At 42.1% G+C, this 22,440-nt stretch overlaps 1 protein-coding gene across 1 annotated transcript; it reads left to right on the forward strand.

Moving 5' to 3' along the window:
- Positions 1-514: 514 nt before the first annotated feature.
- On the forward strand, positions 515-21,737 carry LOC112067983 (puromycin-sensitive aminopeptidase). Its single transcript, XM_070437995.1, is given in 25 exon segments — positions 515-907; positions 5,551-5,637; positions 5,835-5,912; positions 6,085-6,206; positions 6,641-6,748; positions 7,068-7,268; positions 7,440-7,536; positions 7,635-7,668; positions 7,920-8,034; positions 8,217-8,381; positions 8,537-8,641; positions 8,830-8,890; positions 9,018-9,127; positions 9,260-9,323; positions 9,469-9,608; positions 10,725-10,859; positions 15,055-15,127; positions 15,130-15,162; positions 15,165-15,266; positions 15,785-15,927; positions 16,416-16,472; positions 16,896-17,003; positions 17,332-17,487; positions 20,279-20,326; positions 20,458-21,737. Coding segments are annotated over 25 exon segments (2,787 nt in total). The 5' UTR covers positions 515-609; the 3' UTR covers positions 20,605-21,737.
- The last annotated feature ends 703 nt before the right edge of the window (positions 21,738-22,440 follow it).

Raw genomic sequence — 22,440 nt, forward strand, 5'->3', positions numbered from 1 at the left:
GAAGACTTGAGCAGCAGCTACTTCAAACACCTGCAGTGGCTGTGCACGTCTTCTTGGCAGCAGTAGGATTCTTAAGCAAACAACATATAGTTGATAGAGAGATGTCTGCAATGACCTACAAGAGTCATGTGAGTAGCTAAGCCCTCTGACTACTGGTTTCCATAAGTGATTTACACACACTCACTACTAGGCAACCATAAAAACGTTCACAACATAACAAGGTAAACAACCTGTTGTTGATGCAAATTCTTACTTATTTTCAGAGAGTGCAGATTATTTCATTAATTGTTGTTATTTATGCTACTATCTACTACTACTACTAGTAAGGAATGCCACAAACAGAAAGCATGTAATTATCAATTATGATTTATGTCAAATATTTTACATAACATATAGCTATATTTTTGGAGAAATAAAAGGTGACTGCAATTGACAAACAAACTAATTTAAAACCAAAAATATTGAACACACCCCCTTGTTCCAGTGTTCCTCCGCTTCAACGCGATGGCGCTTTTTCCTCGTCATACTGCGCTCCTACACACGTTGTTTCGGTGGATTTGAAGTGAGAGGGGAGGACTCTAGCTGGCAACATTTCTAGCTAAGGATTTTATGTTGCTAGTTCTCGGCCGTCGGGTTTCTCTGTCATTCGTAAAACGAGTCATTCCCCAAGATCCAGTTTTGTTGTCGAATCCCATTTTGCAGGACTTCAGAACTATCAAATTCCGAGTAATACACAGCAGCACCTTCTTCGCAAGCGCTACCAGACAAAATACAGACACCATGCCTGAAAGGAGGCCCTTCGTAAGGTTGCCCACTGACGTCTACCCCGTCAACTACGGGTTGTGCTTGAAGCCCGACCTCATCGACTTCACTTTCGAGGGCAAGTTAGAGGCGATTGTGAAGGTAGGTGAAGTAATTGAAAGATCATTTGTATAGTACTTTGTGCATGGCGGGGACTCCCTTGTGTAATCTATTYTGCCTAGTTTACAACGTTCGAATGGCGAACGGCAAAATGCTAACTAGCTAGTCGTCTAACGTTAGCGCGAACTCCTAACTAATGTTATCTACTAGCCCATGATGGTAGTGGCAAACAGCTAGCCTAACTCACTTTAGCTAGGTTGAAAATAAATTAGCGCTTTACCTGCTCTGAATGGTACTGTCCAGAGTAACTAGCTACCTAACGTTACCTAGCTGAACCGTCATTCGCTAGTTAACTGTTAATACTAGTTAGTTAGATAGTTATGCACATTAACGTTAGCTCGCTGTCATTTTTGCAAATCGTTAACTGGCTAATAGTCACTACTACATCTCACTTGAAATTAATGTATAGTATGATCAACGTCAATACAAAGATGTGTATTTAGCTTAAATGCTAACGTTAGTTTTATGCCAGCGTACCCAGTTAGCATGCGCGCTAGTGCTACCTTGCTAACTGAGCTAATGTTTGCTAAATCATAGCTAGCAAATGTCTTCCTGCTAGAGAAGACCTCCCAGCTTCCGCCTCTGTTAACCTATTTGGCAAGCGTGTTGTTAGCAGACCATGAAATGACAAAACACTAGACATTCGCAACACCCGTGACGTGTAACATTCAGAACTCATCTTGTTTGATATGTACGACAAATTTGGCTAAATGATTCCTAATCGTTGCCTGTTGGTGTAAACCAATTACTACATACGGATGGGCATGAGTTCTCAAAGCTCGCTCTTTAACCATAGATTCATTTTTTTWATATACTGAAACTATTTGGTGGAATGTGCCTGGGCTACCCGAACATTTTGTCTTAAAGACAACTTTTGACTTGCGGGACACAACAAAAAAGAAACCAAGCCAAACATCACACCGTTTCTCTCCCAAAATTCCCTTTCCCCTCCATGTCTCATTCGCTCAATTGCGTTCTGACTGCTTCCTACACACAGGCGTGCTGAGTGCGCATCACAAGCTCCTGTTAGGTCTACATAAATAAATGCCTATAAAAATGTATCTGGTGGGATACACAAACTACATTCCTTGCCAAATGATGAGTTTTCACAAATTATAAATGGATTGCCTATTTTCCGCTGGATTCACCTAGACTGACCAGGTGAAAGCTGTTATTCCTGATTGATGTCACTTGTTAAATCCACTGCAATCGGTGTAGAAGATGAAGGGGAGGAGACAGGTTAAAGAAGGATTCTTAAGCCTTGAGGCATGGATTGTGTATGTGTGCAGTTCAGATTGTGAATAGGCAAGACAAAATATGTCAGGCGCACCGGTTTGTGTCGAACTGCAACACTGCTGGGTTTTTCATGTTCAACCGTTTCCCGCGTGTATCAAGAATGGCCCACCACCCAAAGGACATCCAGCCAACTTGACACAACCGTAGAAAGCATTGGGTCAGCATGGGCCAGCATCCCTGTGGAACTCTTTTGACACCTTGTAGAGTCCATTCCCTGACGAATTGGTCCTGTTCTGAGGGYAAAAGGAGGKGGTTTAACTCAATATCAGGAAGGTGTTCTTAATATTTTGTAAACTTTGTGTGGGGAAATTAGGATTTGTTATCTGTAATGGTTATGATAAATTAGGCATTGTTGCGATCTGTTGGCATATATGTTAACTGCCCATCCCTAATACTACACCACATGTGTATTAGACTTGCTTGCTTCATTTGATTAGTTTCTAATGGGTGTCATATTTGGTGCCAAATATAGTGCGTATATTGCCCTCGGATGTTTGCATACACCATCTTCATCTCAGAACACAGGCTACGAACACAAGTTACTTGTCATCATGTGGACATAACACTGGCTGTATTTCAATGACACTGCCGGGCTAAACTATTTTAGTTCTTGCCACACAAACATTGTCTAAATCTAAGAGATTACTGTATGGTTATCTATGTGCCACTGATCTATGTTTGGTAGCCTATCCATAGGAGGACGGCACATTGTATTACGTAGTTGGTGAACAGCATATTCCAAGGAAATTAGGCTAGATCAAAGGCTACTCTTGATTAGGCTGCTCTTGGCGTTTAAGTGACAAATAGTTGTCAAGTAGGGCAATTTCAACTGCAATACATGGGCTATGTGTTGTCAGTTGCATGGTTGTTATTTGCATGCACATGCTATAATTTCATTAGCCAAGTTAATGACAAAGCCAGCCCATGATTTAAAAGTTGTCAGATAACCGCACAATAGCCAATGAGATGCATAGCGACGTGGCACCGTGCCATCACCGAGCGCGCTCTATAATTACATCCCTGCCTTCTCGGTTACAACCTCCCAGCTCTCGATTTGAGTATCAAAATAAACTACGGCAGCACCCAACCGTCAATAACTGGGCCTAGCCTACTCTCTCAAAGCTGCATCTGAGTGTGCTGCTGGGTTCCGCCCTCAATAAGTCGGACGCTGACCGTCACATGAGCCGCTATCACATTGCATTCTAGTCAGAAGCCCTACAGGATGTCTCTTTCTTTCCCTCTCTCCAAACCATCTTTTGCTCCCGTTCCGATCTCCCTGACAAGCCACAATGTTTTCACGGTGACACTGAGCCACTTGATCGCTGCTGTCTGACACAACAGATTAGATTTACCCTTATAGTGGATTTGCTTATGGCAGGAAAAACAAAAAATATCCTAGTTTAGAAGTATTATATCGAGGCAGTATTATCGTTGAGGGACTCTAGAATGACTGCCCATATACAGTGGGGAGAACAAGTATTTGATACACTGCCGATTTTGCAAGTTTTCCTACTTACAAAGCATGTAGAGGTCTGTAATTTTTATCATAGGTACACTTCAACTGTGAGAGACGGAATCTAAAACAAAAATCCAGAAAATCACATTGTATGATTTTTAAGTAAATAATTTGCATTTTATTGCATGACATAAGTATTTGATACATCAGAAAAGCAGAACTTAATATTTGGTACAGAAACCTTTGTTTCAATTTAAGCGATCATACGTTTCCTGTAGTTCTTGCCTAGGTTTGCACACACTGGCAGCAGGATTTTGGCCCACTCCTCCCTACAGATCTTCTCCAGATCCTTCAGGTTCGGGGCTGTCGCTGGGCAATACGGAGTTTCAGCTCCCTCCAAAGATTTTCTATTGGGTTCAGGTCTGGAGACTGGCTAGGCCACTCCAGACCTTGAGATGCTTCTTACGGAGCCACTCCTTAGTTGCCATGGCTGTGTGCTTCGTGTCGTTGTCATGCTGGAAGACCCAGCCACGACCCATCTTCAATGCTCTTACTGAGGGAAGGAGGTTGTTGGCCAAGATCTCGCGATACATGGCCCATCCATCCCCCTCAATACGGTGCAGTCGTCCTGTCCCTTTGCAGAAAAGCATCCCCAAAGAATGATGTTTCCACCTCCATGCTTCACGGTTGAGATGGGTTCTTGGGGTGTTACTCATCCTTCTTCTTCCTCCAAACACGGCGAGTGGAGTTTAGACCAAAAAGCTCTATTTTTGTCTCATCAGACCAAATGACCTTCTCCCATTCCTCCTCTGGATCATCCAGATGGTCATTGGCAAACTTCAGACGGGCCTGGACATGCCTGGCTTGAGCAGCGGGGATCTTGCGTGCGCTGCAGGATTTTAATCCATGACGCTTGGTGTGTTACTAATGGTTTTCTTTGAGACTGTGGTCCCAGCTCTCTTCAGGTTTTGACCAGGTCCTGCGTGTAGTTCTGGGCTGATCCCTCACCTTCCTCATGATCATTGATGCCCCACGAGGTGAGATCTTGCATGGAGCTCCAGACGAGGGTGATTGACCGTCATCTTGAACTTCTTCCATTTTCTAATAATTGCGCCAACAGTTGTTGCCTTCTCACCAACTGTTGCCTATTGTCCTGTAGCCATCCAGCCTTGTGCAGGTCTACAATTGTATCCCTGATGTCCTTACACAGCTCTCTGGTCTTGGCCATTGTGGAGAGGTTGGAGTCTTGTTGATTGAGTGTGTGGACAGGTGTCTTTTATACATGTAACGAGTTCAAACAGGTGCAGTTAATACAGGTAATGATGAAGAACAGGAGGGCTTCTTAAAGAAAAACTAACAGGTCTGTGAGAGCCGGAATTCTTACTGGTTGGTAGGTGATCAAATACTTATGTCATGCAATAAATTGCAAATAATTACTTAAAAATCATACAATGTGATTTTTCTGGATTTTTGTTTTAGATTCCGTCTCTTACAGTTGAAGTGTACCTATGATAAAAATTACAGACCTCTACATGCTTTGTAAGTAGGAAAACCTTCAAAATCGGCAGTGTATCAAATACTTGTTCTCCCCACTGTATATATATATATACTTGATAATTCAACTTAATCTCTTATCTTTAGAAAAAATGTGGGGGAAATGACATGCCAAGCTGCTATATACGGCATTTTGTTTATTTTCACTGGGGTCATTGGAGTAGCTTTATTATAAAGCAGCCTCTGACACCCTCCTGGTGTGTATATACATATATTTTTTTTACAGAAATTAAAAATATGGCATTCTTATGTCATACCAGGTTTATATACAAGGTCTGCTAGTCCCGATTTTACTTAGTAGTTGTGTTTCTGTCGTTTTCCAGGTTTAACCTTGGCCACTAATCAGATTGTGATGAACTGTGCTGACATCGACATCATCACAGCATCCTTTGTACCAGAGGGAGGGGAAGGTGAGGGTGAGATTCTGTCAATTGTCTTTTCATTTTTCTCTTAAATATAGACAAACTATTATATATTTTATATATTCAATGTATTTCTTCTATTTCCTGATTAGACCTGCTTTCCAGGCTTGTTAGGCACATTTGTATATTATTTTCGTATGTTATGGCAGCGAATATCAGCCTTGCATTTTTTCCCTTCTCTTTAGAAATTAATGCTACAGGATTCAACTATCAAAATGAGGACGAGAAAGTCACTCTGTCATTCCCTAGTGCTCTACAGAAAGGTAAGTTGAAGGACTTGCCGTTAACCAGAATGGCTACAGGGCTTTTTAGGGTTCTAATGAACCCTCCACTCTCTGCCATTAATTATTCTTCCTGGTGTTTGACAAAAACAAACCTCTTATTGTAGTAAAGGCTGAATAAACACATGTTGGCTTTTTTGCACCTGTTTCCCAGGATCCGGTACATTGAAGATTGACTTTGTTGGGGAGCTGAATGACAAAATGAAAGGGTTCTACAGAAGTAAATATGCAACTCCTGCAGGAGAAATCCGCTATGCTGCTGTCACACAGTTCGAGGTACAGTAACTAGGCGCTCCTCCTGTCCTGCATTACTTCTGTTACCATAATGAGTACAGGTTCTCTAGGCAGCAGAGTTGATTGCTTAACCCATGTTGAAATAGTGTAAAAGGAATGTGACTGCCATTTGACCACAATGTTTGAGGATTGTCACACCCTGGCTATAGGCTGAATGTTTTAGCAACCATTGTTGGAGATTCTTGATAATTCAACTTTGTAATCTCTTATCTTTAGAAAAAATGTGGCGGGGAAATGACATGCCCAGATGCTATATACGGCATGTTGTTTATTTTCATTTTTCACTAGAGGTCATTGGAGTAGCCCTCTGACACCCTCCAGGATGTTTGCCTGACCTAACACGCTGTGAAACGTGTTGTCCACTCTGTCTCGCTTAATCTCCTATGGTCTTTTCTCCTCTTCTCTTCTCTCCTCAGGCCACGGACGCTCGCCGGGCCTTCCCCTGTTGGGAYGAGCCAGCTATCAAAGCCACCTTTGACATCTCTCTGATAGTTCCCAAGGAACGAGTAGCCTTGTCAAATATGGTACGTGTCACACTAACTCTTCTGCCTGGGGACGCCAAACAGCTTGAGTCACATTTCGCTACTCTGTTGTTGCGCTCTGCTAACATTGGCTTATGTAACATAAGACGGTCTTGTTGGGTCACTGCATTTCCTCCCATCTAGCTGCAAGAATTAGTCTGCTGGCATTCAAAATTCAACTGAATTAGTATGTTTTTCCAAGATGTCTGCCCTGTGGACTGTTAAAGGCTATGAGCTCATTCTTCAAAAGCATTGCTGACTCTATGACTTTCTGATTACATTTTCTGTCCGTACTAATATGCCCTTGTCCTCAATGACACAGAATGTCATCGATCGAAAGCCACATCCAGAAGATGACAGCCTTTTGGAAGTGAAGTTCGCCACCACCCCCATTATGTCCACATACCTTGTAGCGTTCGTCATCGGCGAATACGACTTTGTAGAAGGCCAATCGTCGGACGGCGTGACCGTACGCGTCTACACGCCTACCGGAAAGGCGGAACAAGGGAAATTTGCACTAGAGGTGAGTTGTTTTTACCCCTTTTTAAACTTGGATACTGGTTAGACCAGTACTAAACTCTAGTCATGTATCACATATTGATGAATGACAGTTACTGCTAGCACAACAATCTATTGGCATCAAGTGTAAAATAGAAAAAAAACTAGATATCATTTCCATCTACTTTTCTCACAGGTTGCTGTAAAGACCTTACCTTTCTACAATGACTACTTCAATGTTCCTTACCCATTGCCTAAAATTGATCTAATAGCTATCGCTGACTTTGCTGCTGGTAAGTACAATTCAAATGACTCTATTTCAATTATTATATTTTGACGAAAAATAGGAATTATAGTCAAGATCTAACACGCTTGGTGCTGCCCCCTCCAGGTGCCATGGAAAACTGGGGCCTTGTTACYTACAGGTAAATCTAAAGTAATGTTGCTAAATTTGCAACTAATGAGAGGATGCACAGTTAGCCTGCCAGTCATGTTATTCCACAAAAATATTATTTGATTACCACTAGCGGGAAATGTATGTGATTTCTTTATATTTTTTTATATGCTATTTATGTTTTTGTGTTAATGCATGATACCACTAGGGGGAGTGTGAAATGAATCACTTTTGCGCTTGTTTTTCTTCGAGTTGACCTCGCTGTTTGACCTYGTTTCCCAGGGAGACGGCGCTGCTGATTGACCCGAAGAACTCGTGCTCGTCCTCACGGCAGTGGGTGGCCCTGGTGGTGGGACACGAGCTAGCTCACCAGTGGTTCGGGAACCTGGTCACCATGGTAAACGACCACTGCGCTCTTTACTGCTTATGTAGAAACTAAAAGCGCTCTCCTGGTCAATGACAGRAGGACATTACATTATTGAAGATTAAATAATATGATCAACATTCTTCAATTGCGTTGGCGTATACATTGTTGTCCCGAGTATGTTTTAGTCAATATGATCGCCTTTTGCCTTGTAGGAATGGTGGACCCATCTGTGGCTTAACGAGGGCTTTGCATCATGGATCGAGTACCTCTGTGTGGACCACTGCTTCCCTGACTACGACATCTGGACACAGTTTGTGTCTGCCGACTACACCCGCGCCCTGGACCTGGATGCGCTGGACAACAGTCATCCCATCGAGGTGTGTTGGCTTTAAATTTGCAAGATTGTGTGTGTGTGTGTACTGGACCAAAGTTTTCCAGTAGATTTGAATGTACGTGAGGTATCTCTATCAGATGAAAGCGACCCTCGTACCGCGTTTTGAAAGCATGAACTGACTGATCCCCTGTACTGCAGGTGAACGTGGGCCACCCGTCGGAGGTGGATGAAATCTTTGATGCCATATCCTACAGTAAAGGAGCGTCTGTGATCCGTATGCTGCACAACTACATAGGAGACGAGGTGAGGAGCKGCTGCCCAGGCACACTGCCATGTTGTCCACTAATTAGTCAAGCTCTCTTTCATGTACTAGCTAAAAGGGTATTCCGTGAACAAGTGTCTCTGTTAACTATTTGTATATTTTCATCTCAGATGTTTTTCTTGATATTCTAGCTTTCTTTGTAAACCTTTTTTGTTTCTTCTGTCTCTAGGATTTTAGGAAAGGAATGCATTCCTATCTGTTGAAGTTCCAACATAAAAATGCRGCAACAGGTAACACTGTCAAGTCTCCTATAAATGTCATGAATTTATAATGGCTTGTCTGGTCCATTATAACAAGATTGTTATTTGAGCGTTGTAATTGGTTGGTGACCACCTCTCTCCCCACCACCTTTCCCAGAGGACCTATGGGAATGTCTGGAACAGGCTAGCGGGAAACCCATCGCCCTGGTGATGAGCTCCTGGACTAAGCAGATGGGCTTCCCTATAATCGTAGTGGACCAGGAGCAGGTAAATAGACCACAATGGAAATTGTCTTTGGACAATATGAATGTACTGTTTTATGTCCTGTGAGAGGGGATCTCTCTGTTGTGGATATAGCTGTTTGTGTATTAAATAATCAAATACTTTTTGTTTTTGTAGCAAGGGGATGATCGCATCCTCAAGATATCTCAGAAGAAATTCTGTGCCAGTGGACCACATAATGGTAAGATAATATTTTCCAATAAATCAACACAAAAAAAGCCAAGTACAAATCGCTGGTTCACTACTTGTCACTTATTAGCTACATGAGACAAAGTTCCTACTTTGCTCCATCTCATTGGRTCTTGCTTGTGTCAATCATCCACCAGGTGAGGACTGCCCTAACTGGATGGTACCAATCAGTATCTGTACCGGTGAGGACCCCGGCTGTACCAAGCTCAAGGTGCTGCTGGACAGCCCAGAGACCACCATCACGATCAACAACGTCAGCCCTGACCAGTGGGTCAAGGTGAGGCCAACCAAATTCCACCTATTACATCTGTCTAATATAGAATTGAGTTGAAAACTGAGGCCTTAAAATGTGTACTATAACCCTTATACAGAGTTGCATGTTTAGGGAATTAGAAATCTGTCTAATAAAAGTGTAATGGATACAAGAATGCTCGCTTCAAGAGCCATGACCWTGAAGGTCTGCTTGCTTGGAGAATTATAAACGTTTGTGAATGGGCCGTAACATTCATGATTCTGAGTCTGTTTAGTGTTTACTAACGGGTGGGAGATCATTGGGAGTTCAGTAAACCAATCACCTGACCAAAAGGGTCGGCGAAGTTAAGCCAACCATGACCCTTGAAGGTCTTTGAAAGGGGTCAAAAGGTCACACAGTTGGATATTGAAGGGGCCACTAGAGGGTCAGGATTTGTGAATGGACCATATAAATTGCTGTTTACTGAAAGGACATCATTAATGTCRAAGTAAGTTTGGGGAACTGAGAACCATTAAAGAATAACCACTTGATTGGGACTTGTGGTTGCTTGAGTGGGAGCATAGCCTGGCTAGTCCCTATCTAGTTAGCAATGCTAAAGAGGATCCACAAGGCCAGTGGTTCCCAATCAGGGGAACTAGGACCCCTAGGGGTACTTGGCCTATCCACAGGGGTACTTGATAAAACTCATGAGACCATAGGCCTACTGCTAAAATGCWCAAGGGGAYACTTCAAGGGTACTCCATGCAGAGCAAAATTAAATTGGTAGTACAGTAACTGAAAAGGGTTGGGAACCACTGCACAAGGCTATGGTAGGGAGAGTGAAACTATGAGTGTGCCATTCAGAACAGAGAATGATCTATGTACGGAGTTGATCAAAGGGATAGAAAATATCTCTTCCTGTTTCCTTAATGCTAAGCTGCACTTTTTATGGCTAGAATAGATCATTTTGTTTATTTTTTTGGGTGGGTGTCACTCAAGCATATAAGGGCTTTCTTCCACACTTGCTTGTTAGGCAGATTTATTTTCCGCTTTAGCTAACAAGTTTGGAACAGCAAATGGTTTGGCATGACGCCAACAAAGTAGTGGAAGAAAACAGATTGGCAACAAGGCTATTCAACTGTCCTCCTCCTCCCCCTATAGATCAACCCAGGAACAGTGGGCTTCTACAGGATCCAGTACAGCTCGGCCATGTTGGAGAGCCTGCTGCCTGGTATCAGAGACCTCACCCTGCTGCCTGTTGACCGTCTGGGCCTGCAGAACGACCTCTTCTCCCTGGTGAGTGACACAGACTACCGTCAACACTACACCAGCATGCCCTTTAGCTCGACGCTAACGCTCAATAATAAATTGGATATGTATGGTAATGGTGCTTGTATATAAAGTCAGTCATGGACAGGGAAAGGGTCAGTTCCTGTAACAATCATATTCAGGGAATGGCTTGAAAGTCACCGTAAAATCAAAAATCCTTTCTGCCACAAACGCTTCTTTCCTCTTCCATATAGCAAGGCCCCATCTGACTAGCCTAGCGCTACAGTAGCAAAGAAACACAACCTTTGGTGTATAAACAGATCATTTTTGAGGAAGCCCAGGGTCAAAGCTTCCCCTAAAATAAACTCTAGCYGCTTAATGTTGTAAAGGAAACCCCAACATAGTGTCATATCAAATTTTATTTGTCACATGCGCCACAGTGAAATGCTTACTTAAAAGCCCTTAACCAACAATGCAGTTCTAAGAAAAATAAGTGTTAAGTAAAAAATAACAAATGTCTTAATAGGGCGTTGGGCCAYCACTAGCTTCAATACACCTTGGTATAGCTTCTGCAAGTTTCTGGAACTCYATTAGAGGGTGCGACACTGTTCTTCCATGAGAAATTCCATCATTTTGGTGTTTTGTTCATGGTCGTGGGAAAACACTGTCTCAGGCGCCATTCCGGAATCTCCCATAAGTATGCAATTGGTTTGAGATCTGGTGACAGACAGCCATATGGTTTACATCAGGGTTCCCCAACCCTGTTTTTRGGCCACCACTAGCCAGAACAGTGTAGGTTTTTGCTCCAACCCCAGTTGTAACTAACCTGATTCATCTTATCAACCAGCTAATTATTAGAATCAGGTTGGCTAGATTAGGGCTGGAGTGAACCTACACGACTGTAGCTCTCCAGGAACAGGGTTGGACAGCCCTGGTTTACCTAGTTTTCATACTCATCAAACCATTCAGTGACTACTTATTCCCTGTGGTTGGGGGCATTGTCATCCTATGGGGGCGTAGTTGGATTGGTTGTTTAGCAACCAAACCAATGCGTGTGCTACTATGGGCCAGAACAGACAGGGTTGTTTAGACTGACACGTAAACTATATTTAGTCTCCAAATGTTTATTGAAAACATACATTTGCACAATGAGCAYGTGTTGTCTCTCAAATAGTTGTTGGTTAGATAGCTAGTGAATTTGAGCCATATTAGTATAGCCATGACATCAGTCAAAACAAGATACAACTAGCTGAAGCGAACCACCTACGATTCCCCACATGGCAGCTTCTTGTCATTGTTGCTCGCTATCTGACCCTTCAGAATCATAACAACGCACGCCTTCTGGACACATCGATGCACACATGTCATTGTTTGTGATGTTGTCAGCCAACCTGTCTATAGCTGTGGTAGCCAAAATAATTCTCTGCCCAGCATTTTTATACATTACCCTAATCATCATGATGATAATTGCTTGATTAACTCAGGAACCACATCTGTGGTCGTGGTGCGTGGGTCATCCGCAACTGCACGACTATATGTATTAAAAAAGAGGCCATGGGCCGGACCCTAATCTGAAAATATAGGAAATGCGCTGTACTGTAGGCTACAGTCAGACCGCGGAATGTTTTTTTTTGACAGGGGTGTAGGATTTMTTTTTGCCTAATTTAGATGTGTTTCTGATTTAAAAAAAATATATATATATATAAATCTGACATTTTGGTAGGCTATTTGGAGAGCTTGGGCCTCAGGTTTAGGCTGTTCCTGTGATTTTCATATGCACATTTGAATCTAAATTAAATGAATGAAAATGATACAATTCTAAAAGTAACTTCTATTGCCAATATGTAAAAATAGCCTACATAAAGCCCCAAAATTATATTGCAACCTGCAGGTAGAAAATATCCTGATTTATTAAAAAATAAAAAATAAAAAAAATATAAAAAAATATAAAAAAAAATCCTATAAATCACATTGGCTTTGCCTGTCTGCAAGGAACTTGAAACATTGTATGAACTTGGTCCAGCCGAAAGCTGGTGCTTGCAACATTGTGTAAAATATTCTGGGCCCTCAGTTTCCTGCACCAGTGAGCTTCAGACACACAGCTGTTGACTATTTGCGCAAGGGCTAAGAAGTAATCAGGAAGGCATATTTTATGACGTTTCCACCGGATCTGAGCTTTACTTTCTTTCCCCTTTCATGCTGAGTGGTAGRATAATCGAAAGGGAGAGAGCTGGAAAGATTGTTTAAATAGGTACGTTGAGGAAAATATTGTATTTCTCAATGGATGTAAAAATACTTTGTTTACTTGCAGTTTGAAGTGAAGAAATTACTTTGAGAAGCTCCACGGTGATGGCAAGTTAAGACAATCAGAAATGGTATCAGATCACTTATAGGCCTACATTTAGTCCTAGTCCTACTTCTATGCGTAATCAGCTGCGTGTCCTTACTCAAAATTGACAGGAGCGCTTCAAACAAAGGACAATGAATAAATTGACAACTTGTAAATGGAATGAAATGAACCGAAACTTTTGTCTCTCGAGTGTAGCCTACGTTGTGCGCTTTGCAAACATACCCACTCCTAGAATGAGAACGGTAAGACTGTAATAATAATATATTGAATGCATTAACAGAAATAACTGTAACCAAACATTATAGACGATAAATTATGGGAATTAAGGGTAAATGTACTAGTGTGCCATCCCCGCGGCCTCCACAATGGATTAGTCCACTCAGAGGCGTGAATCGGACAGGTTTCTCATGTGCCATGAATTTTTTTAAATTTTGTGTTTGTGTGCGACTCCTCGAGTACAAAAAATCTTATATCAATCATCTTTTTGCAGATGGAACCTTATAGACCCAAGCTCTCTGTCGTTTTGACCGGCTGTAAGGAAGTAGAAAGCTGTGAAAACGCCCCAACATGTTTCTGATAAGTTTTCAGTTCGGTTTGGATGCATATTTTATGTGGTAGGAAATATGATCAGCTTTTATGATGCTGATTTTAAGAGAGCAYCTCTACAGATGTTCCCCTAACTGCATTCGCATTCTCTCAAGATGCTGAAAGAAATCWTATTTCTCCACATATTTCAAAATGTGCATTTGGTGCTGCAAGAAATGCTTAATTCTGCAGGAGTTAATATTAAGGCTATGTGAGAGGTTMTAGACCTACAGTCAGTRTCCAGATTTCATTTTCCATTTAATCCATCTGAACAGTAGGCTAAAGTTCCCTGTYTTGACTGTSGAATATGTATAGTGCCCCAAACATTACTTTTCTGGSCCTCCCTTTTCTTTATTTTCACYTCCATTTTGCCGCATTTCWCTTATTTAAACTCYGACATTCACTTTTTCTGTCCKTTCCCAAAAGTATTTGGTGATTGGCATGTAGGCTATTTGGTGCGTGTACAGTTAGGCCCAAAAGCTTATAGGCTTACGTACAAATGCCAGATGGCCTAAAAAGAATGAARGGAAAAACSTCAATGTAGCCTATAGATATATAAATTAAACTTGTATGTATTTTCTCTTTATTCAACCTGCCCTTCATCTATACAATATTTAATGAGCCTAAACCAACCCCACGGATCAACYCGCGCATCACTACTGTGTGGAAGCACCTGCTTTCGATATACTTTGTATCCCTCATTTACTCGTGTTTACATTATTTTGGCAGTTACCTACCTGTACATGTTATTGTTTTGTGGCCATGTAAACGTAACTTATGATTGGGTAACGATATTTCTCCTTTCTCCCTCAGCACCCATGAGTATTAAGCTCTTCGACTAAGATATGTCATGTGAATTGTTAAGCATTGATTCTTTGGCCTTTTTTCTCACCAAAGCCTCTTATGAAGATGTTTACTGTAGACGTTAGATAAACAATGTGTAATCTAATCAACTTGTTTTCCTGCTTTATCCTATTCCTCAAAAGCTTTGTCCCATTCATTCAGGGCTCAATTACAAAAAACTTGGTACATAACATCACAATACTGTGACTCTTACCAACTTTTCCCCTGCTTTTACCTCTTCTATTCCTCTTTTACCTCTTCCCCTCATTCTTCATATTCTCTTCTTCTATTCCTCTTTCACCTCTTCCCTCATTCTTCATATTCCTTCTCTTCTATTCCTCTTTTACTCTCCTTTATTTTCTCTTCTATCCCTTCTACCTCCACCCCCCATTCCTTTTCTTCTTGTCCCCATGTTCATCCTATTAATCATTTCATCTTCCTCAGTCGCCGCTGGCATGATCACACGGTGAGGTGCTGAAGCTGATGGAGGCCTTCGTCAACGAGCCCAACTACACGGTGTGAGCGACCTGAGCTGCAACCTGGGCGTGCTCTCCTCCTGCTCTCCCACACCGACTTCCACGAGGAGATTCAGGATTCATCGTACCTGTTCACTCCCATCGGCCTCAAGCTGGGCTGGGAATGCAAGCAGGGCGAAGGTGAGCCCCCTGGGGCCGGTGGTAAGAGCTAAGAACTGAGCTGCCGAGTCATTCCGGAGTCGATCCTCAGCCTTAAGCCCCAAGTCACTTGATGTAGCTCTGATTGGGTTGGATAGTTGTAAGAGAGATGGTAATCAGACTACATTGCACTCTTGATAGGGTTGGTGGGATTTATTTATTATTATTTATTATTTATTATTATTATTTATTTTCTGTTATATTGCTGACACCTATACGATCCTTTCAGATCTGCTCAAGTGCCTAGGGGTTAGGGGCTAAGGGTCAGGTTTGGAATTAGGCAAGTGTTTTCTGTAGTAGGGGTATCAGCCCAGAGCTGGTGATGTATGGATTTACTGGCTCCTGGATTGCCTAGCAGTAGATAAATTCTGTCTTTTTGGATGAAGTTCAGTGTGTCAAAGCGCTTGTTTTTAACGTGTTTGAGACTGACTGGCGCTTTTTTTCCTTTCCCCTTCTGTTCTCTGGCCCCCGGTTCTTCTATTCCCCCCCCCCCCTCTCAGGTCACCTGGATGCCCTGCTGAGGGGCCTGGTTCTGGGGAAGCTGGGGAAGGCGGGACACAAGCCCACGCTGGAGGAGGCCCGGCGGCGATTCAAAGACCATGTGGAAGGCAAGCAGATCCTCTCTGCAGACCTCAGGAGCCCAGTAAGTTGTTCTGCCCCCCGTCACACACACACACACACACACACTTATTCATAGAAACACACACGTATTCTTAACATGTAGTTACATAAACAAAGGCCCCATTCCAAACTAACCTTTGCCCTCTAACCCTAGGCTCTTGATGACTTTCGTGAATTTAAAAGATTTGATTGGTCAGCAATTTGATAATGTCTCCACCTAGGCCTCTGGTTGGCTAGGTGACGCTTCTTCAGTACTGCTTTCACCTGTCCATTAATTTTAATCAATTGTGGTCAACATTTCAACAATGGGCCTGTAGTCATGTTATTGATTCTACTTTCAAACAGTGACTTCTCATTTGTMGATAATTTAAGTGCTAATGATAGTTATTTAGTACCATCATGACTGGAAGTAGATGCCGTTTATGATGAGACAAAGACATAAAATTCTTGTAAAATCAAGTGATGAAACCATATTGAATGCCCATGTGTATGGTCTTTGTTTCTCTTCAGGTGTACTTAACAGTGCTGAAGCATGGTGACAGTGCCACGTTGGACACAATGCTGAAGGTAAGTCACACCAGCTAATGGTGTATTCACTAGTGCACACCGTAGCAAAATGTTTTGTAACGAAGCCAAGCATTTCTTATTGGATAAATTCAGATTAGTCCCTCCCTGTTTCTGCTCATTTGGTTCTGAGACAATACACCCCAGCCAGGCCAGCTGGTTGGAGATCAGTCTCCTCAATATCATGAGTCATATATTGTATCATGAATGATTTCAATAACATTTCCTCAGTCAGATGAACAGGATTACCAGCTCGTTCCATGTCCTAGACTCTCGTTAGAGCCTCACCAATAATCTGTGACAGATAAAGCTTTAATCACAGTCAATTGATATAATTTGATTTCGTCCCATAAATGTCACAAAGGTAAAATATGTATATATTTTTCTCTCACGTTATTGCTGTCTAATCTCTCCCATCCTCTTCAGCTTCACAAGCAGGCTGACATGCAGGAGGAGAAGAACCGCATAGAGAGAGTGCTGGGAGCCATCTCTGCCCCCGACCTCATCCAGAAAGTCCTCACCTTTGCCCTCTCGGTATGTGCACACAACCATTCTTGCCCTGGCATCTGGAGTGTGTTACTTGCTCCTGCTATTTTGTCAGGAGAATATAAAAGACAAAACAGAAATCCCTAGAAACATTAGTATTTACACCTGGTGTTCTATTAACACCTTGTGTTCTTTTGGTCTCGCTTTTATGGCATTCTTTCTTGAATATAGCCGGTGCAATTGTTAACACTGGTGTTAACTAGCTTTGTAATTGTAGCCTTCCTAGTTGTTTTGGTCATAGGAGTTTGCTTATAGGATGAGCATGATGAATATATGTAAATTGGCAAAAACAGACCGCTCTGTTTCCCCTACCCAGGAGGATGTGCGTCCCCAGGACACGGTGTCAGTAATCGGGGGCGTGGCCGGAAGCAGTAAGCATGGAAGGAAAGCCGCCTGGAAGTTTGTCAAAGACAACTGGGAGGAGCTTCACAACCGCTACCAGGGCGGCTTCCTCATATCACGGCTCATCAAGGTAAGGGCTCCTTTCATTAAGCAATTTTTCTCCATAGCATTGTTTAACTGTTCTTATTCTCATATTTTCCTCAGCTCCTCAGAGGGCACTGTATACAGTGCATTTTGAGAGTATTCAGACCCCTTGACTTTTAACACATTTTGTTACGTTACAGCCTTATTCTAAAATGGATTAAATAAAAAAYAATTCCTCAGCAATGTACACACAATACCCCATAATGACAAAGCGAAGAAAGGTTTTTAGAAAAGTTTGCAAATTTTTATTCAAAACAACAACATAAGTATTCAGACCCTTTGCTATGAGACTCGAAATTGAGCTCAGGTGCATCCTGTTTCTATTGATCATCCTCRATGTTTCTACAACTTGATTGGAATCCACCTGTGGTAAATTCAATTGATTGGACATGATTTGGAAAGGCACACCTGTCTATATAAGGTCCTGCAGTTGACAGTGTACAGTTGAAGTCTGATGTTTACATATACCTTAGCCAAATACATTTAAACTCAGTTTTTCACAATTCCTGGCATTTAATCCTAGTAAAAATTCCCTGTCTTAGGTCAGTTAGGATCACCACTTTAACTTTTTTTAAGAATGTGTGAAATGTCAGAATAATAGTAGAGAGGATGATTTATTTAAGCTTTTATTTCTTTCATCACATTCCCAGTGGGTCAGAAGTTTACATACACTCAATTACTATTTGGTAGCATTGCCTTTAAATTGCTTAACTTGGGTCAAACGTTTCGGGTAGCCTTCCACAAGCTTCCCACAATAAGTTGGGTGAATTTTGGCAATTCCTCCTGACAGAGCTGGTGTAACTGAGTCAGGTTTGTAGGCCTCCTTCCTCACACACACTTTTTCAGTTCTGCCACACATTTTCTATGGGATTGAGGTCAGGGCTTTGTGATGGCCACTCCAATACCTTGACTTTTTTGTCCTTAAGCCATTTTGCCACATTGGAAGTATGCTTGGGGTCATTGTCCATTTAGAAGACCCATTTGCGACCATGCTTTAACTTCCTGACTGATGTCTTGAGATGTTGCTCCAATATATCAACATAATTTTACTTTCTCATGATGTGATCTATTTTGTGAAGTACACCAGTCCCTCCTGCAGCAAAGCACCCCCACAACATGATGCTGCCACCCCCGTGCTTCACGGTTGGGATGGTGTTCTTCAGCTTGCAAGCCTCCCCCTTTTTCTACCAAACATAACGATGGTCAAACAGTTCTATTTTTGTTTCATCAAACCAGAGGACATTTCTCCAAAAAGTATGATCTTTGTCCCCATGTGCAGTTGCAAACAGTAGTCTGGCTTTTGTATGGCGGCCTTTCAGGTATCTGAGCGGCCTTTCAGGTAATGTCGGTATAGGACTCGTTTTACTGTGGATATAAATACCTTTGTACCTGTTTCCTCCAGCATCTTCACAAGGTCCTTTGCTGCTCTTCTGGGATTGATTTGCAATTTTCGCACAAAAGTATGGTCATCTCTAGGAGACAGAACGCGTCTCCTTCCTGAGTGATATGACGGCTGCGTGGTCCCGTGATGTTTATACTTGCCTATTATTGTTTGTACAGATGAATGTGGTACCTTCAGGCGTTTGGAAATTGCTCCCAAGGATGAACCAGACTTGTGGAGGTTTCTTGTTTACAAGAAATTTGTGGAGTGGTTGAAAAACGAGTTTTAATGACTCCAACCTAAGTGTATGTAAACTTCTGACTTCAACTGTGTATCAGAGCAATAACCAAGCCATGAGGTYGAAGGAATTGTCCATGGAGCTCAGTGACAGGATTGTCGCGGCACAGATCTGGGGAAGGACAACCATCTCTGCAGCCCTCCACCAATCAGGCCTTTATGGTAGAGTTGCCAGACGGAAGCCACTCCTCAGTAAAAGCCACATGACAGGCCGCTTGGAGTTTGCCARAAGGCACCTAGGACTCTCCGACCATGAGAAACAAGACTMTCGGGTCTGATGAAACCAACATTGAACTATTTGGCCTGAATGCCAATCGTCACGTCTGGAGGAAACCTGGTACCATCCCTACGGTGAAGCATGGTGGTGGCAGCATCCTGCTGCRGGGATGTTTTTCAGCAGCATGGACTGGGAGACTAGTCAGGATCGAGGCAAAGATGAATGGAGCAAAGTACAGAGATCCTTGATGAAAACCTGCTCCAGAGCGCTCGGGACTTGACTGGGGCAAAGTTTACCTTCCAACAGGACAACGACCCTAAGCGCACACAGCCCAGGAGTGGCCTCAGGACAAGTGTGAATGTCCTTGAGTGGCCCAGCCAGAGCCCGGACTTGAACCYGATCGATTATCTCTGGAGAGACCTGAAAATAGCTGTGCAGTAACGCTCCCCATCCAACCTGACAGAGCTTAAGAGGATCTGCAGAGAGGAATGGGAGAAACTCAAAATACAGGTGTGCCAAGCTTGTAGCGTCATACTTGAGGATGTAATCGCTGCCAAAGGTGCTTTAACCAAGTACTGAGTAAAGGGTCTGAACACGTATGTAAATGTGATATTTCTGTTTTTCATTTTTAAATCTGCAAATATTTCTAAACCTGTTTTTGCTTTGTCATTATGGGGTATTGTGTATAGATGATTGTGTATAGGAAAAAAACATTTAAGAATAAGGCTGTAACGTAACAAATGTGGAAAAGTCAAGAGGTCTGAATACTTTCCGACTGCTCTGTATATATTACAAGAGGAATGTATTATGGAAGACTGGTAGCTTTTGCCTTTGGCCCAATGACCTAAGCCAACTCACTTGTATTTTCACCCCTCTTCACAGCTCTCTGTGGATGGATTCGCCATTGACAAAATGGCTGCTGAAGTGAAGGTGAGCATCATTGGTTTATACGTCTTTTAATATAGTGGTCTCGCTCAATAAAATGGTTAAATGTTAGCTATACTTATTTTAGTTAACTTCTGCYGTTCCAATTCTAAACGCGGCCATTTTGTGTCTTCCAGAGTTTCTTCGAGAGCCACCACGCACCGGCGGCTGAGCGCACGGTGCAGCAGTGCTGCGAGAACATTCTCCTGAATGCCGCCTGGCTCAAGCGCGATGCCGACGACATTCACCAGTATCTACTGAAGCGCAAAGCTCCCCCGGTCTGAACAACCCACTCCCCCCCCCTTCCAGCGCGGACCTCCCTGCATCATAGCTGCCTCGGCCCCCCCCTTCTCAGTCCATAGACGGAGCGAGCATACTCAAAGCAGGCTTAATTTCTCTAAMAGAAAAAATACAAACGACGATGACGTCAACAAACAAGCCAAGAATTTAACCAAGTGTTGAAAAAGAAAAGACTATTATACATAAATAACAAAGCAAATTCATTTGTCTGACAAGGAATGTAGTTACCCCCATTCTGCCCATCGGAAGATGATACATGAGTTAGGTTACTGGGGTTTAACACTCCCAGATATGATTTGCGAAATGGCTATCCCAGGGTGCATCCCAAATGCCTCTCCATTCTCTACATTGGTGCACTATTTTTGACTTGAGCCAAATAAGCCCTGGTTAGTGCACTTTATAGGGTTCCATTTGAGATGCACACCAAGTCTGAGTGCATACTCACACTCCCGTACAGTTACGACACGCAAAACATGAACACTTGCATACACACACAGCCTTGCATCGTAGTTTGAAAACTGTGAATTAATTTYTCATCACCCGCTCCTACTCTATGGAGAGAAAAAAAAAGCATGAATTATATGATATATCCTGTGTTGCTGTTCACTTTGTTTGTTTTCTGTACAAACAAATTATTTTATTTTTTTCCTGCCATCGGCGTTTCGCAGTTGCTGGTTTTTACCCAACAGGTGTTGTGATTGGGTAAGAGCACAGCTGGGCAGAATGGGGTTAATATAGCGTGTGATGTTTTGTTGGCGGTAGTTAAATGAACTCATGGCACTGATCTCCATTTCTAATAACGGTTAGGACAAAAGGTGAGCAGCGCTAGCATGGTACTACATGTATACTGTTTAATGCAAGCATTCTTGCAAAGACGTTCCACAAATCTGAATAGCGATATTCATTGTTACCTTACCCGCCACTCTCTTCCCCCTCAATCCATCATCCTACTCTGGCATTTGATACATACCATCCCCCCCCCTTCAGTCGCCTGTATTCTTAGCCCTATGTGGAGTTACAGAATGATGTATAGTATGGCAAACGACAAACATGCATATTTAAATTGTTTCTTCATCTGCCACATTATATACAAAATTACGTCTTGTTTTCAATAACCTGTTTTTATAAGATGCAGTGATTTATTTTAACGTTGAGGAAAAACTTTCATTTATTCTGAAGAATTAGTAAAACAACACTACTTGGGCCTTTTAGTGCAGTTAACACCAGGAAATTTTAGTGTATACACTTTCATGATGTACTGGCCCAGTTTGAAATGATAGGATTTACTTAACACTGCTATTGAACTCCGAAGCCTTAAATTGGTAAAGTGGTTTGCAATAATTACACTGAAGTGGGTGATATTCCACTGCAAAGTTAAAAATATTGTTTCTAACATGACAGATCTACACACAGACTTGTTGAACGAGTATATCTATATAGAATTTGATGTGGCTTTGAAAACATTTACCGGAGAAGATCATCAAACTAATTGTCACTCTTTCCCTGGAACATTTGTTGTGCTTTTGTTTAAAAATAGTTGGTGTTCATTAAAGTAAAAAAAAAAAAGACTTAAACAATATGAAACTAGTACAGTTGATTTATGATTGAGTTGTGTGTGTGCATGCCTGGAAGTGGAAACCAGTTTGATATGTAATTTAACAATTACTAATACAATTTTGTATGATCCTAATAAGCAAAAACATGATCATAAATAGATTACAAATGGTTCTAGTAAAACCTGCAATAGAAATGAACGCTGTACATAATTAAAGTTGACCTAAATGAGACTAAAGTAAATGGGTATGATGTGTAGATGGAGG

This window comes from Salvelinus sp. IW2-2015, unplaced genomic scaffold (assembly GCF_002910315.2).
Source record: "Salvelinus sp. IW2-2015 unplaced genomic scaffold, ASM291031v2 Un_scaffold19, whole genome shotgun sequence".
Lineage (NCBI taxonomy): Eukaryota > Metazoa > Chordata > Actinopteri > Salmoniformes > Salmonidae > Salvelinus > Salvelinus sp. IW2-2015.